This window comes from Myotis daubentonii, chromosome 1, assembly GCF_963259705.1.
Source record: "Myotis daubentonii chromosome 1, mMyoDau2.1, whole genome shotgun sequence".
Taxonomy (NCBI): Eukaryota; Metazoa; Chordata; class Mammalia; order Chiroptera; family Vespertilionidae; genus Myotis; species Myotis daubentonii.
The window spans coordinates 226,205,487-226,221,663 of NC_081840.1; the positions used below are offsets into that span (position 1 = coordinate 226,205,487).

The 16,177-nt window shown below is 44.7% G+C and overlaps 1 protein-coding gene across 1 annotated transcript in view; it reads left to right on the top strand.

Annotated features, from left to right (window-relative positions):
• The window catches only part of PROM1 (prominin 1), an 88,354-nt gene that overhangs the window by 62,206 nt on the left and 9,971 nt on the right, over nt 1-16,177 (top strand). The window contains exons 12-20 of the mRNA XM_059675250.1: nt 2,640-2,799; nt 5,491-5,643; nt 6,729-6,852; nt 8,543-8,646; nt 10,626-10,710; nt 12,517-12,660; nt 13,276-13,347; nt 14,770-14,862; nt 16,095-16,148. Of these exons, the coding sequence (XP_059531233.1) occupies nt 2,640-2,799; nt 5,491-5,643; nt 6,729-6,852; nt 8,543-8,646; nt 10,626-10,710; nt 12,517-12,660; nt 13,276-13,347; nt 14,770-14,862; nt 16,095-16,148 (989 nt within the window). The remainder of the gene's footprint in view (nt 1-2,639; nt 2,800-5,490; nt 5,644-6,728; nt 6,853-8,542; nt 8,647-10,625; nt 10,711-12,516; nt 12,661-13,275; nt 13,348-14,769; nt 14,863-16,094; nt 16,149-16,177) is intronic.

A 16,177-nucleotide genomic window follows, 5' to 3' on the forward strand; every position in this document is an offset into this window, starting at 1 on the left:
TATGTATAAGGATTTATTTTGTCTTTGGAGATGTTTATTTGTCTTCTGATGCTGACGTAATGGTATTTAGATTCTGAAGGTCACTCACAGTTTGGAGAGACAGACTGAGGTTGAGTGAATTCTACTGGTTGCGAATGATTGAATCACGTTATATTGAGGTTAGGGTAGGCATAAACCTGGGTTGTCTGCTAAGAGGAGACATCTCTGAAGCTGTGTAAGACTATCTTCTCTTTTATTTTTATTTTTAAATATATTTTTTATTGATTTTAGAGAGAGGAAGGGAGAGGAATAGAGAGATAGAAACATCAGTGATGAGAGAGAATCATTGATCAGCTGCCTCCTGACGCCCCCTACTAGGGATCAAGCCCACAGCAACCTGGGCATGAGCCCTGACCAGGAATCTAACCTTGACCTCCTGGCTCAAGGGTCATTGCTCAACCACTGAGCCACACTGGGCAGGCCAACTATCTTCTCTTTTAAACAAATCATTTTCTCAGTGCTTCTATTTATCTGTTGACCAAGTAGTTTGAAATATTGTGTTAGAGGTACTTGATTTTTTTTTCTAATACTATTCTTTCAACCCATTAAGACTTGTGGTTTTAAAAAAATTTTCCCCCCACTATACAGTGCTTTAGATGCCCTGTGGGTTTTCTTTTTTGTGTTCAGTCTAATATTTCGCCTAAAAATACTCGGATGTTAAAGACAAAGTCATGCTTTGCTATGCCAGCATCCTAAGGCTGACCAATGCCATACCTCTGATAGCCACATACTTACTGATCTCTGTTTACTTTCTCTGCCTCCCCTCCCTGGACCGCTCCTGCCAATCCATGCAGCTGTAAGTCTGGCAAAGCGGGGTGTGCGGAGTGCGTGAGCGAGGCCCATTGCACGCACCATCGTCGCCTAAACACAAGCCAGAGTTTTCCCAGGTCCAGGCGAACGCCACTTCGTCAGCTGGAGTATTAACTGCTCATCCAAAACAAATAGAAACCCTCAGCTCCCCTGGTTTGACCCTTTGGTCCTGTCCTGTGCACACTGTTTAAGCGCCTACTGTGTGCCAGGTTTCTGCTGGGCTCTGAGATGGGAAGTGACTAAGGCCTGGCCACTGCTGCCCCTTTGGCTGGGCATGTGTACAGGTGCTGTTCATCACACTCTGGTGACATGTTGAGGTCTGTGGGGGTGGGGCGAGGCTGATGGGAGGCTTCCTGGAGGAAGCGACTTCTGAGGCCTAAAGGAGGTATTTGCTAAGAGAGGGCACCGGAGCTCGCAAGGCTGGGGAGCTGTGTGGCATGACAGGGCAGGACAGCTTGGGAGGCAGACAGGGGCCCACTTCTTAGTTTCGGGAACCATCCATAGGAGACGGGGAGTCCACAGATCTCATCTGTCTGACTCCCAGAAATCCCAGAGGTAAAAAGAGGCCCATGGAGTCACCTCACCGAGGATCCTGGGGCTTTTCACACGCAAGCTGTTTGCAGGAGGCATTGAGCCACATGCAGTGACATTGTGAGCAACACACTTTGAAAAAGGTTCCCACCACTTTTATGTAGTTCCATTTTGGACCATGCTCCCATCTACCCAGAATTCACCAGGAGACCCAGATGGCCTCGAGAGAACTGTGCTCCTTGTCTTGGCTGCTGCGGAGATCGCAGGGTCAGGATTTTAAGTGCCTGGTCTGTTCTCAGTACACCTTGTGAGAATGCCAGGCCAGGGGACAACCTGCACCCCACGTGGCCTTTATTCTCGACCGGCCATTACCGACACTTTCCAGAAAGCTAGAACTTAACCTCCTCTCTGAAAGGCTAGGGTGGAGATGAACGAGGACTGTTTGACCACTGGGGATATTCTTGCTTTTTGCATGTAGCAAACACAGATGTGCTTTGACAAGGCTCAGTTTGCATGAGCCACACAAAAATTTTTTTTTTTTAAAGTTAAATTCTTTATTGTTTAACGTATTACATATGTCTCCTTTCCCCCCCCCCCCATTCACCCTCCCTGGCTGCTAATTTAACAAAGATACCACCTGGAGTCCCTTGTTCACAACTTCAGCCCCAGAGAGTTGGTGTGTTTCTGATGCCGGCACATAGCGGAAGGAATTGTTAGGTTATGAAGTTGTTTTCCAGAAGTCACTTAACAGAAGCTGTAGAGTTAGATAAGCTCCATTTCCAGTGCTTTCTGAAAAAGACACATGGGCAAGTATTTAACATCTATGAGCCCCAGGGTCACCGGTATTAAATGGGAATAAGCATATCTATCTCAGTGAAATAAATGAGTTAATATTGATAAAAGTGCCTGGCCTGGGGTAGGTACACAGTACATTTTAATTATCTGACCCTTAAAAAAAATAAGTTAAACAATAAAAAAATAAATAAATAAAATGGGTAAAATAAAATAAGTAGGAAGAAAACTCTGGCTTGATTTCAGCACCATATCATCAAAGTCCATGCCCCTAGCCTGCTGTTTTGTTAAGTAATTGCTTTTTGCTGGTCTTGGCTACATTCCCGCTTGGTGCAGAACTTTTCATACTTCAAGTGCACACATAACACGGGAAAAAGTGAAAGTGGTTCAAGTTTTTTCCATTTTGGTGCCCAAACAAAGCTTCTGTTTCCTCTAGGAATGCATGACTGAGGTGTTTTTGTTTCCAGCTGTCAAAAGGACCTTGAATTACATTGGTTTAAATATCAAAATGATAGCAGAAAAGGTTCCCATTCAGGAAAAGCTGTCAGTTTTCTTGGATTCCATCAATGACCTTGAAAGTAACATCTACCGGGAATTGCCTAGGGTGGAAAAATATGAGTCATACAGGTGAGTGCCTCCTTTGAGCTGGTAAACTAGGAGTGTGAAGCTTGCTATGCGGTAAATTTGACCTTATAACCAAGATAATCTTAGGAGAGCAAGTTGTACGAAGAGACCATAACCCAATGTATTCACCCTAGTTGATGCTCACTCGAAAAGTTGAATTGTTCACTTCATTGGGACATACACTAAAATGGAAATTATATGATATTTCAAGGACCCCCCTTGTCCCATACAAAGTTATTACAATATTATTGACTATATTCCCTATCTGTACTTTATATCTCTGTGACTATTCTGTGGCTACCAATTTGTACTTCTTAATCCCTTTATGGGGGGGGGGCACTCAGTAAAGTATATGATTGTCTAACCACTATGTTATACATCTGAAACTGATACAGAATGATATTGAATGTAAACTATAATTGAAAAAAATCACAGCCTTGCCCAGGTTTGCTCAGTGATTAGAGAGTCAGCCCTCAGACTGAAGGATCTTGGGTTTGATTCCCGGTCAAGGGCATATACCTTGGTTGCAGGATTGATCCCTGGCCCTGGTCAGGGAGTATGCAGGAGGCAACCAATCAATGTGTCTCTCTCACATCGATATTTCTCTCTCTCTCTCCCCTTCCTCCCTGCCTTCTACTGTCTCTTAAAAAAAAAAAAATCAATGGAAAAATATCCTCAAGTGAGGATTTAAAAAAAATAAAAAAAATCACAGATCATAAAACCTTATAAGTAAATTTATTATGGAAATAAAAAATAAAATCAATTGAAACTACATGAAGAACATGAGCATAGTTTCTGCAGAGCTGACCTGCAAATTCAGGATGCATTCCGTATTTTATTTAACTTGAATACTTGACGTTCTTGAGCCAAATTTTTAATAAGTTCCACTTTTGATGTCATTAGTGACTTCTAGAATCGTAGTGATAATTATCTGAGGCATGTACCAGGATTTTAAAACTTTAATTAAGAAGGACAAGGGCAGTTGGGTAATATTCTTTTCATCGTTGGTTTATAAAATAAATATGGAGAGGTCAGTGCTTGCAGAAAGTGCATCCCTGAACCCAGTCACTTGTTCCAAGAGATCAGGTAAGCAGCCATTTGCCCCATTAGAAAGTGCTACTGATGGGGTTTGGCCCTGGGAGGTGCGGGCAGAATATCAGACCAAGGGCTGGAGAGGGAAGGACTTGGCGACTTGAGGGATTCAGAGGATCAGGTGAGCCATTGAGAAGCACTTTCCCCTCTGAAAGGCTCAGCCCCATGACCCACCCCTGGAAGTGTTCTCACTGCCCAAACCCAAGGACACTTCAGAGACATTCATTCCTATTTGGGTTATTTGTTATGCAAGAGCATAAGATAAACCATAACAATAATCACTAGCCATTAGGGAATGGTTACAGCATGCCGACCAGCACCGCACGCGTGACTTGTATAATATGCACCTACGTCCCCTGGTTGTGTTGTGTTCTATTTATAGCCTCGCTTTGTAGAAAACTGAGGCTCAGGAGAATGAAGTGACTCACTTAAGGCAGCAACAACATTGTCAGAGGTGCATTTTCAACCCCATCTGACTATCTCTTCATTATTGCCCTGTAATCCACAGACCATTTTCCTATCGTGGGGCGAGGCCACCCCAGTGGGAATCAGGGCAAACATAAGACAGACCCTTTCTCAGTGAACTTACAGTCTCGTTAAAGTTTCACAAATGGAAAGAAGGGTACAGTTATCTGTCCACCTGCCAGCTCCCCCTGCCCAGAGGCCATCAGCTCATTTTTAAAAGAAATTTAACTAAGCCAATGAGGCATGCATTAACGGAAAAGGATTTCTGAGGCCACATTCCATGGCTTATTGAATTATGTGTCCCCTAGGACCTGGAACAAATGCCATAGAAGGAATGCAGGTGGCTATTATTATAATTATCAAGATTGCTTTTAATTGGATGAAAGGCTTTTGTCTCACAAGTAAATTCTTTTTCAGTGTTTTAAAGGTTGGGAAGCATTTTTAGCATCAGCTGCCGGAAAAGCTTCATGTACACTCTAGGACTGCCAGGAAGACCTAATTGAGGATCCATTATCCTCAAATGTCACACAGGACCATTGCAAAATTGGTATTTGCCTTCTGCAGGCATTTGATTTAGGATGCTCGTAAAATTCTAAAACGCACTCACTGTGAGGAGAATTTCTGTTTCTGTGGAGGAGACAGTGCCCACCAAACATCTGTACAGTCACAAAATATTTTAGAGAAATACCTGGGAAAAGAGCTCAATATTTCTTTGTCTGTTGACTATAATCTTGGTCTGTTTCCACCTCCTCATTATTCTAATAAGCGCATCCAGGGTTAGGAACCTTGAAAGAACGTAAAAGTCTTAAGGCTCATTGTTACTTGGAGCCTTGGAGAAGGTGAGCAAACCCTGCTTATGAGCTCCACAGAAGTGAAGCAAAGGAAGAAAATAATCCTATGACCATGGAGTGAGAACGCTTCAAAACCAAGATAAAAATTAAGGTTTCTTATTGGTTGGGTTGGAAGACTAGTGGTGGGAAGGCATCATTTCACATCACCTTCTGAGGAATTAACAAGGGCTTCTAATATTTCATTGCCAAGTATTATACTCAATTGTTTCTGCCCCGGTATGGCAGCTTTTGTGTTATGAGGATGTCACCTCTTTCATGTATAATAGCACTGTGCTTGTTTCACCAGGTGGCTGAGTTGCTTGATTATCTGCTGTTTTCTGACTCTCATCATGATTTTTTATTACCTGGGCTTGTTGTGTGGCGTGTTTGGCTATAAACAGAATGCCACCCCAACCACACGAGGCTGCATCTCAAATACCGGAGGCACCTTCCTCATGGTGTGAGTGTTTGCTCTTCCTTGCCAGTGGAGGGGTGGGAACTCAGAGGAGAGTAGGTGACATGGTGGTCCTCTGGGCTGAGCACTGCGTTCCATCGATGTGTTGGTTGATTATACTTTTATCAATTTGGGAAATTTCATCAAGAGTAAAAAAGTCAAAGAAAATTCTAAATTAGTTGCACTTTGATAGGTAAGCTTAAACATGCTGTTTATGGTGGGCTCCTTTTTAAAGCAGCTATTATGAAAATTATGTCCAAGTTTGCTTTGTTTATTCCCATTGTTTTTTCCTATATTCATATCCATTCATCCACCCATCTATTTAGCCATGCATCCATCCATCCATCCATCCATCCATCCATCCATCCATCCATCCATTCATCCATCCATCCATCCATCCATCCATCCATCCATCCATCCATCTGTATATTCACCAGATACTTGTTCAAGATTGACCTGTTATCAGACACTGATCTATATGGTCATCTAGCTTGTTCCCTTTGAAAATCCAGAAACTTCATGCTCTTCCAAGAGTATTCTTCTTCAGAGAGAAGTTGCATTGTGTTTCTCTTGAACATAAAGCCCCTCCCTTCCCTGGCTACATCCCTACCTGCCTCTCAGGCTGCCATTCACCACACTCTGTGCTCTGGATGCAGAGCCATGTTGGCCCCCTTCTGACTCCCAAGGGTACATTTCTTGCTTTAGAACCTCCCATTCACAGTGTCCTCTGCAGAAAGTCTTGGTTCACTCAAGTAACTCAGAGCCCATGTCTGAACCATGGTACTGGCTGCAGGTGGACCAGGAATAAGCCTTAAGGGTTCCCTAAGTACATATTGTGCCCAGGACTGAAAGACCACTGTGCTGACCACTTTCTGTCTTCACTCCTGGGTAAGCTGACTCATTTGACCTGTAAACAGCTAAAGATGCAGGTTCCTCTTCTGCATTGAGTATAGAGTCAGTAATTACTGATAGGTAATATTGAATAATGAACAATAATTACTGATAGGTAATATTGAATAATGAACAATTCCTTATAGAATTCTTAACTTTATTTATTTTCTTTCTTTTCTTTTCTTTTTTTTCTTTTGCAGTGGGGTTGGAGTTAGTTTCTTCTTTTGTTGGATATCGATGCTCTTTGTGGTTCTTACTTTTGTCATTGGTGTAAATATGGAAAAATTGGTCTGTGAACCTTACCAAAACAGGAAGTTATTCCAGGTAAATGAGGGGTTTTTTTTGTTTGTTTTTTTAAAATATATTTTATTGAATTTTTACAGAGAAGAAGGGAGAGAGATAGAGAGTTAGAAACATCAATGAGAGAGATAGATCAGCTGCCTCCTGCATGCCCCCCAGTAGGGATGTGCCCGCAACCAAGGTACATGCCCTTGACCGGAATCGAAGCTGGGACCTTTGAGTCCGCAGGCCGACGCTCTATCCACTGAGCCAAACCGGTTCGGCTAAATGAGGTTTTTGTTACCATTAAGGCAGAGCTGGAGCCAAAACTTTGGGTTTCTTCACGAGCAGTGCAAAAAGATGAGTAGTTTGATTTTTATTCAAAAAGTTGATATTCCTTCTATTTGATATTCCTTCTATCAGAGCAAAAAATATATATGCCATTATTATTATTATTATTTTTTTGTAAGTGAAATCATACCAGGAATTAAAGCATGTGTATCAATGGGGACCTTAATATTTGGGGAGAAGAAAGTTTTGCTCAGCAGTAGTTCCCAAATGTGGCTGGAAAATCAGAAGATAAATCCCTGGGTGCCTCCAAACCCCAGGAAGTTTCTGACATTTTAAGGAGTTTCCCAGATGACAGTTGCCCACACAGATGGTTTGAGACCATATATTTGAAGTGAAGGGGATGATAAATTATATGCCTCCTGGCAAGATAGTTTGTTCTTGGCAGAGTATGAGGAGGCAGTTGGAAGTGGGTCTCAAGCCTCATTTTCTCCCTCGAAACCCAACTTCCACATAGTCTAGGGGGGCATTTCACACTTAGCTTCATTTAATTAGAAGGACGTTTGGGTTTTCATGTTTGCCCTTTAAGTTTGGCTCTCCAATGTTTTTCTCCAGATTCTGATTTTTTAAACATATTTATGTTTCCCTGTTTTACTGTATATATTTTCCAATTCAGGATCTGTCACAAAATCAGGTGAATGGCTATTAAACTAATCAGTTGTTGTCATGGTATTTTAATGATTTGATTGGTTGAGAAAAGCTAAATTGAGAGCATAGATTTGTCATATTATCCTCACATGGACTCTTGATAAAAAAAAATAGTAATAACACATCAAACTAAACTTTATTATCTTCCATATTGTGTTAAATCGTTAAAAATAATTCTTAAAAAGTGGGGGATATTTCTAAACCATTTCCACTCCTCAAGCACACACACAGCCATGCATGAATTAGCCCATGTTAAATATATATGATGTGAAGTCAGAGAATGTGTAAGTGTTAATTCATTTTGTCTAGAGAGAAGTAGTGAGGAGCTGGGTTAACCGCTTTGTGGCTTTCTATTATCTACTCTTAATAAAATGGTCTGTTCTTGTCATTTCTAATGTGTTTGTTTTACTAAAAAGTAGTGTTCTCCAAAGTAATTTCAATAATTTCTGCTGATGCTACCCAGTGGTGGTTTGATTTATTCCAACCACACTATTGTTTTATATTTTTAAATTGAACATCAATGAGGAGCATCATGACATGAAAATCCCTAAAATATACTTAACATAACATTGTTTTTATTATATGTGTATATGTTAGTGTAAAACTGCCTTTTTAAAAGTTTTGTTTTATTACTTAAAGTATTACAAAGAGTATTACATATGTCTCCTTCTCCCCCCCGCCCTTGACCTTCCCCCAGAAAACTGCCTTTCTTTTTAAAAAGTTTTAAAATTTGTTCTAGATTATGGACACACCATATTTACTAAATGAGAATTGGAAATACTATCTCTCTGGCAAGATACTTAACAATATGGATATTAATCTCACTATTGAACAAGTTTACAGGTATAAGTTTTTTTTGCTGGTTCAAATGTTGTTTATATTCAGAATGATAATTTTATTTTCCAAGTGCCTTTAACTTTAATGGTCAGACTTGCCAGTTTCAGAATTAAACTGTTCTCTAGTCTTACCAAAGAAATAGTAGAAATAAGACCAAGAAGTTGATCCTTCCCTTGAGAACCTTCTAGACCTTGGAATGGTGGTGCTTTAAGGTCCCCCTGTCCAGGGAGCACTAGGACACACTGGTGAAAGTGACTCTAAAATGCATAGCAGGACCCTGTGAAAACTCTTGTTCAAGGACCACCCTGCCCCAAATACATGCCACGTAACACAAAGTCAGTGGGTGGGTCCAAACCACAGACGCGCAAATGGTGATGCAGCTCAAGGGCCAGGCTGTGGGGCGGGGGCTGCCTGGGCTCCGGTCCTGGCTCTGCCACCAGGCCTCTGTGATCTTAGATGGTACACTTCCTCGCTGTGCAATAGGAATGACATTTCAGTGTCTCTCAGCTCCTCTAGCAGAGACAGCAGATGAGTGAGTGGCGCATGTGTTCACCATCCTTTCACTTTGCCCTCCTGGCAGACATTGCTAATCAACTGTGGTCTTCTACTCGGCCCAGAGACCTCTCAGGATCTTTCTCAACAGCATGTTCTAGGCCTTTGGTTGGCAAACTGCGGCTCTTTGGCCCCTTGAGTGTGGCTCTTCCTAAGCCTTAGGAGTGCCCTAATTAAGTTCATAACAATGTACCTACCTGTATAGTTTAAGTTTAAAACATTTGGCTCTCAAAAGAAATTTCAATCGTTGTACTGTTGATATTCGGCCCTGTTGACCAATGAGTTTGCCGACCACTGTTCTAGGCAGACATTATCAATCCATTGGTGTTTCTGTGCACGATTAAACCATCCCTATGTGGAGAGGATACGACCACGTTCTTTGTGATTCTGGCTCCTGCAGGACTCTAGTCTTCCTTCTGTTAGGACATCAAGCTTTCTGTTCCAGCAGCACCAGCCTACTTGGGGCTCTCTACGGAGGGCTATCACACCTCCTAGGGATGCGGAGTGTTTCTTCTCCAGGCACCTCTCAGGACTAGAGGACTCTGGCTGCAGCCCAGGGAGGACACACCCTCAGGAACTGGCTGTGTGGGTGACAGAAATATGCATCAGATGAGGCTCAGGGGAGGTGGTTTTCTCATTTTAAGGAAGCGCAGAGAGGTGAGGCCAAGTCAGATTTCTAGCCAAAGGATCCTGACCTGTCGGTAGCCCCCTGGGTGTCTCCATCCTGCCATTAGAATGTGCCTCCAACCAGGTGTTTAGTGAGTGAAGCTCAGCCCAGGGGATACAGAGAGAGATGGGCTGGCAGAGGTTTGACAGAACCTTTTAATGAAGCCCAAGATATGCCTTGTAACACCTACTTATAGCAAGTGTTTTGTTTTTTTTTTAATTTAATTTTTTAATACTTTATTGATTTCAGAGGAAGGGAGAAGGAGAGAGAGAGAAACATCAATGATGAGAGAGTCATTGATAAGCTGCCTCCTGCGCGCCCCCCACTGGGGATTGAGCTCCCAACCCGGGCATCAAACCCTGACCTCCTGGTTCATGAGTCAGCACTCAACCACCCAGCCACACAGGCTGGGCTAGGGTGTTTGTAAATGAGAATTTCTTTCTTTCCGATGTATAAATGTGTTATTCCTTATAGACCTGGAAAGAACACAGAGGAGACAGACAGAAGAACATATTTACCGATCCCACTGAATCTGTTCCCAAACGGGACATTTTGTAAAGTGGGGAACGAAGTCAGGAATGGTGGGCGCCCCGGGGGTTCAGGCCGCCGCTGGTGTCAGCCTGCTGCGTGGACCCCCAGCGGCCACTTTGTTCACAGATTAAACAGAGACTGTTACCCCTTCTTTTCCTCGTTGGCAGTGGACGGGGGGGGGGGGGGGGGGCACAGCTGCCTCTCTGGTTCATGGTCGCTCTGCTTATCCCCACAGAGACTGCAAAGACAACAAAGGCATCTACACTGCCCTGCAGCTGGAGAATGTCTACAATGTCAGTAAGCATCTCACCGTTGAGGAGGTACGCACTCGGAACCCGCCAGGGCATTCCCGTGGCTCTTTCCCCAATCCACTTGTCTTTGCTGCTTCAAAAGGGGGTGAAATTCATATAAAATGAACCATTTTGGAGTGACACTTCGTATGTTCTAATTCCAAAACACGTGCATCCCGCCCCGCCAGTTGGTGTCTCTCTTGAGGCATGAGTACCTCCAGTGGATTGTCCCCTAACAGGGCCTCCAAGGGAAAGATTCTGTCTCCCTGCGGGTTCCTGTTCTGAGAGGAGCAAGCCCCACTTGCTTCGCAGGGAGATTGGCTCTTTAAGACTGGCCACCGTTTTCTGCCGGGTCCCTGGAGGGGGGCTAGGCACCGAGAGCTATGGGCGCTCCTGAGCTCGGCTGGCCCTGGGCCCAGGACAGCGTGGGAGCAGGAATGGAAGGGGACAGGATGGAATGGCCCCTTCTGACCAGCAGAGGGAGCAGGAGAGTTTCAGCTGCCTAAGCCCAGGGTGCCATCTGTCAAGGCCATCCCCACTCCCCTACTCCTCTAGGCCCTCTGGGTTTCTCAGCTGTGTCTCAACCAATAGGCATGTGTCTCTCTCTCCCTCTCCCTCCCTTTCTCCCTTCTGCTCTCTCTAAATATCCTTGGGTGAGGATTAACAAAACAAATTTAAAAATTTAAAAAAGGGGGTTACAGTATACACATTTTGTATTGATTATATTCCCTAAATATACCTTGCCTATATACATAAATAAAAATGTAATTTTGTAACCAAGCCCAAAATAAATGCCCTCCACACATTTCCCCATCATGCCTGTCATCGGACGTTCTCTCTGTGTGCCAGGATGAGTAGCGGTGGGTGCGGAGGGCCCAGCATCCTCGGGCACCACACACCGCCGGCACTACCAGCTGGCTCTTAGGACAACCCCAGGCCATCCTCCCTGCTCCCATAAATGCATGCTCCCCAACCACCTGAGTCCAGTGCCCGTGCCTCCTGTCCCGGATGCAGCCTGCCCGCCCCCTTTCAGCATCTCTTTCGTTAAGACTCACTCAGAAGCCACCTCCTCTATTTTGCCCTCCCTGCCTCCTCTCCTAGAAGGTTCTCCCCCATCCCTCGTGTCCTGGTGCAGGTCCTGTGCCTTTATTATGATATTGCCTCTGCCTTTTGAGGTCCTTGAGACTAAAGATGTGCTGTTATTTTGCTTTGCACCCCACCTCCTCACATAGCGCTCTGCATAGGGCATAAGGAAAGAGGCAGGGGAGGGGTGCGAGGGGAGGGAAGAGTTAAGAAGAAATGCCAGTCAAGTGCCTGTGTATTTTTTTTGTCTTGTGTAATTTTTTTTCTAAACATATTTTTATTGATATCACATCAATGATGAGAGAGAATCATTGATTGGCTGCCTTCTGCACACCCCCTACTGGGGATGGAGCTGAAACCGGGGCATGTGTCCTGACGGGGAATCGAACTCTGACTTCCTGGTCTATAGGTCAATGCTCAACCACTGAACCATGCTGGTCGGGCTCCTGTAATTAAAAAAAAAAAAAAAGAAACAGATTTTTTTGAGAGAGAGGAAGGGAGAAGGAGAGAAACAATGATCGACTGTCTCTTGCATGCCCCCCCCCCCGCCCCCGGCCCATGGGGGATGGAGCCCGTAACCTGGGCATGTGCCAAGACTGGGAATCAAACCAGCAACCTTTCACCTTTCAGTGGTAAAGGGATGACGCCCAACCAACTGAGCCACACTGGCCAGGGCTGTCTGGTGTAATTTCATTGCTCCTCTGTGACTTTTTTGGAGAAAAATGGACTTACTTATGACTTCTTATTGCACAGCACATTAGGTACATGAACAATGAATTTAAAAAGATGAGCGTGAACCTTGATGACATTGTTCTCAAAGAAGAAGGAAAAAGAAACCTTCTGGATTTCAGTGACTCGGGAGTGGAGCAAATCGATTATGACACTTACTTGGCTGAGGTATGTATGACCCATGTGTCCACAATTGGTCTTTGGGGGGGAAATTAGACCACAAGTCTTTTTTAGTCTGTTTTGATTTACTTTTTTATTAAGATGAAATTCACATAATAGAAAAGCAACTATTTTTAAGTGAACAATCGCTAGTGTTCAGGATAATCACACTGGGACACAAGGCCCCACCTCTGTCCAGCACGAGAACACCTCCATCGCCCAAAAACAGAGCCCTGTGTCCCTTCAGCAGCTGCCCCTCATCCCCCCTCCTGGCCCTTGGTCGCCACCAACCTGTGCTCTGTTTCTATGCATCTACCTGTCCTGGGTATTTGATATGAGTCGGGTCATGCAGGATGTGACCTTTGTGTTTAATGGCCTTCACTGACCCCTTCATGTAGCCCACCATTTTTGAGGTTCATCTGCATGACAGCACGTGCCAGTCAGTACTTCTGTTCTCCATGTGGTCGCATAGTATGGTCGCATGGGTCTAAAGACGGATGCAGACGCTATGCATGAGTGTCTGCCCGATTTTATGGACCATGTTCCTTCTGTTGCCTATTAGACGTTATTAAGATTTTAAAAAACCATAGTCATAACATGGTTCTTTTTAATCTCTTTTTTCAGACAGGTAAATCGTTAACAAAAGTGAATCTCTTAACATATGCAAGTGGTTTAAAAGAACACGCCAACAAGTTGGTAAGTCCTGAAGGCCCAGTTAAATTCTGAAATCCCTGTCAATATCCAATGCCAACACGGTGGTTAGGGGAGCTATTGAAGGGGTTCCTCACACCACAAGGAACCCCTTCTTTTAAAAAAAATATTTTAATTTATTTCAGAGAGGAAGGGAGAGGGAGGAGAGAGGGAAACATCAACACTGAGAGAGAATCATTAATCAGCTGCCTCCTGCATGTCCCACACTAGGAATCAAGCCCAAAACCTGGGCATGAGCCCTGACCGGGAATCAAACTGTGACTTTCTGGTTCATAGGTCAACTCTCAACCACTGAGCCGCACTAGCCCAGCAGATAATCCCTTCTTGACAAGCACTTCTTCACGTTTCCATCAGCAGCCACAGCCACGTGGCCCAAAAATCTGAGCGTGGGAAGGCTCCCATGGTGGCCTCGGGGTGCACGCAGCTCTTCCCGAAGCCTGTGCTTGGTGCTGGTGCCCATAATGGATTTATCACTGGCTCTGTTTCTCCTCAGCAACCCCTCCTCTGCCAAACCCATTTGCATACGTGTTCCATGCAGCGCAGGGGATGGTAACTAAGGACACGGGAGGAGATTCCGTGTGGTCCTCCATATCACTAATAAGACATGGCTGAGGGGTCCAGCTGGCGTGGTTCAGTGGTTGAGTGTCGACCTATGAACCAGAAGGTCACGGTTCAATTCCCGGTCAGGGCACAAGCCCGTGTTGCAGGCTCAATCCCCAGTGTGGAGTGTGCAGGAGGCAGCCAATCAATGATTCTCTCTCATCGTTGATGTTTCTATCTTTTTTTCCCTCTCCCTTCTTCCCTGAAGTCAATAAAAATACATGAAAAAAAAGAAGAGGTGTCCCCATCCAAGCCTCCTTCATCAGCATCCCTTTCATTGGCTGCTCTGCTGGCTGGAGACAAAATGGTCCCTTTCAAGAAGCAGCGGAGCATGGGCCGGCGGCAGGGGGGTGGGGGGAGCACCTGGGGTCCGGAGGAAGACCCGGATGAAATCCTGACTCAGCCACCTCCTTACTGTGGGACCCTGGGCAAGACATTTCCCCATCTGTGCCCTAATTTCCTCACCCATAAGACGGGGGCAGGAGGACCTTTACCCCTTCATACAGTAAACCCTGCTGCGGTGTGAGTTCAAGAACACCGGCTCAGTCAAGCCTTGGTTTTCTCATTGCAAAACAGGGACATGGGTACTATAAAGTGACTTACAGCTCTGTTATGGGAGGTGGGAGGGTGGGAACACAGCCCAGGGCACTCAGGATGGCTAATGAATGTGGGTTAAAACTTACAGCTCGTGAGGCCCCTCCCGGCAGCTCCCAGGCCCACAGATACCATGGCACAAGGGCTGGGCATTCAAGTGCTCTGCCATCTGGAAAAATGGGGTTGATCTGTGTTTATTTCTTCTCTCTGTAGCCCCCCGGAGTCTTAAAAGAGTCCCTGACAAGGAACGTAATCAAGATCAAAGACATTCACAATATCAAGTTCCTGCCTTTGGAACTGCAACTGGTAACAGTCAGCCTCTGGCATCGCCCTGCAAACTGACCACGGCCCATTTCACTGGCGGGCTTTCCTGTGGCCCAAGGACACGTGTGCATGTCACAAGGGTCAAATTCGATTGGCCTCAGGCCGAGAAGCTGAGCTATTTGGAGAAGCATATTAGCTCACTGACCTCAACTTCAGAAGCTACTAGAACTAGTCCCTCTCTTTTTCTTCTAACTTTTTAATTCATTAGTGTATCCCAAAAATCCTCTTACTGAATTTTCTTAATGTTTGTGCTGTGCTCATCACAATTTTCTGCCATACTTGTTTATGCCCAGCACAAATTTGTTCATATGTGTGTGTGTGTGTGTGTGTGTGTGTATAAAATTGACTTCAGAGAGGAAGGGAGAGGGAGAGATAGAAACATCAATGATGAGGAGAATCATTGATTGGCTGCTTCCTGCATGCCCCACACTGGGGACTGAACGCACAGCCTAGGCATGTGCCCTGACCGGAATCAAACCACGACCTCCTTGTTCATAGGTCAATGCTTAACCACTGAGCAACACTGGCTGGGCCAAATTTGTTCACATTAAAAGATGGGTTTTGCATGTCTCTTAAATGCCTTCCTTCAAGCAGACTCAGGGCTCCATGGTCTTTTCAGAGCTGGAGCAACCTGTCTACAAATAGGCAAGTTATTCTGTACTCATGACCCATAGTATAAACCAGAAGTTAACTAACTTTGGCCCTGAAAACCACAGCCTGTGGGCCAAAGCTGGCCTGTTGCCCTCTTTTACAAAAAGTTTTATTGGGACTCAGCTCTGCTCACTTATTCACAGATGATCTGTGGCTGCTCTTGGCTGCAAGAGCAGAGTAGAGTGGTTGGGAGAGGGCATGGCCCGCAAAACCTCAACTCTTTACTATCTGGTCCGAAACTGATAATGTTTGCCAGTCCCTGTTCTAAACCATACACGTTAAACCACTCGTGTTGGGCAGCGTTACTTTAAGTAACAGACTTGTATGCTATGCGCTGCCCTTTGCAGCTCTAGAACATGCATCCTGGTTTTCCAGTTCCCCACATAGAGGTGTGTGCGGCACACGGTTACTGGAGACTGGTGTTTGTTTGTTTTTGTTTGTTTTTTTCAGAATCACACCCATTTCAGAGTAAAGTTGGGTTTGGGTGAGGGGGGTGCACAAGGTGTGTGATCTTGCTGCTTCGTGTCATAAGCTGGAAACTGTTGCCTCTGTTTATTTACTAGAAAGAACTACACCATCAAATTCAGGAGCTTCAACAAAGAGGCAGTGGATTGAAGGCAAGGATGTGTTTTCTTTTTCAGTCATG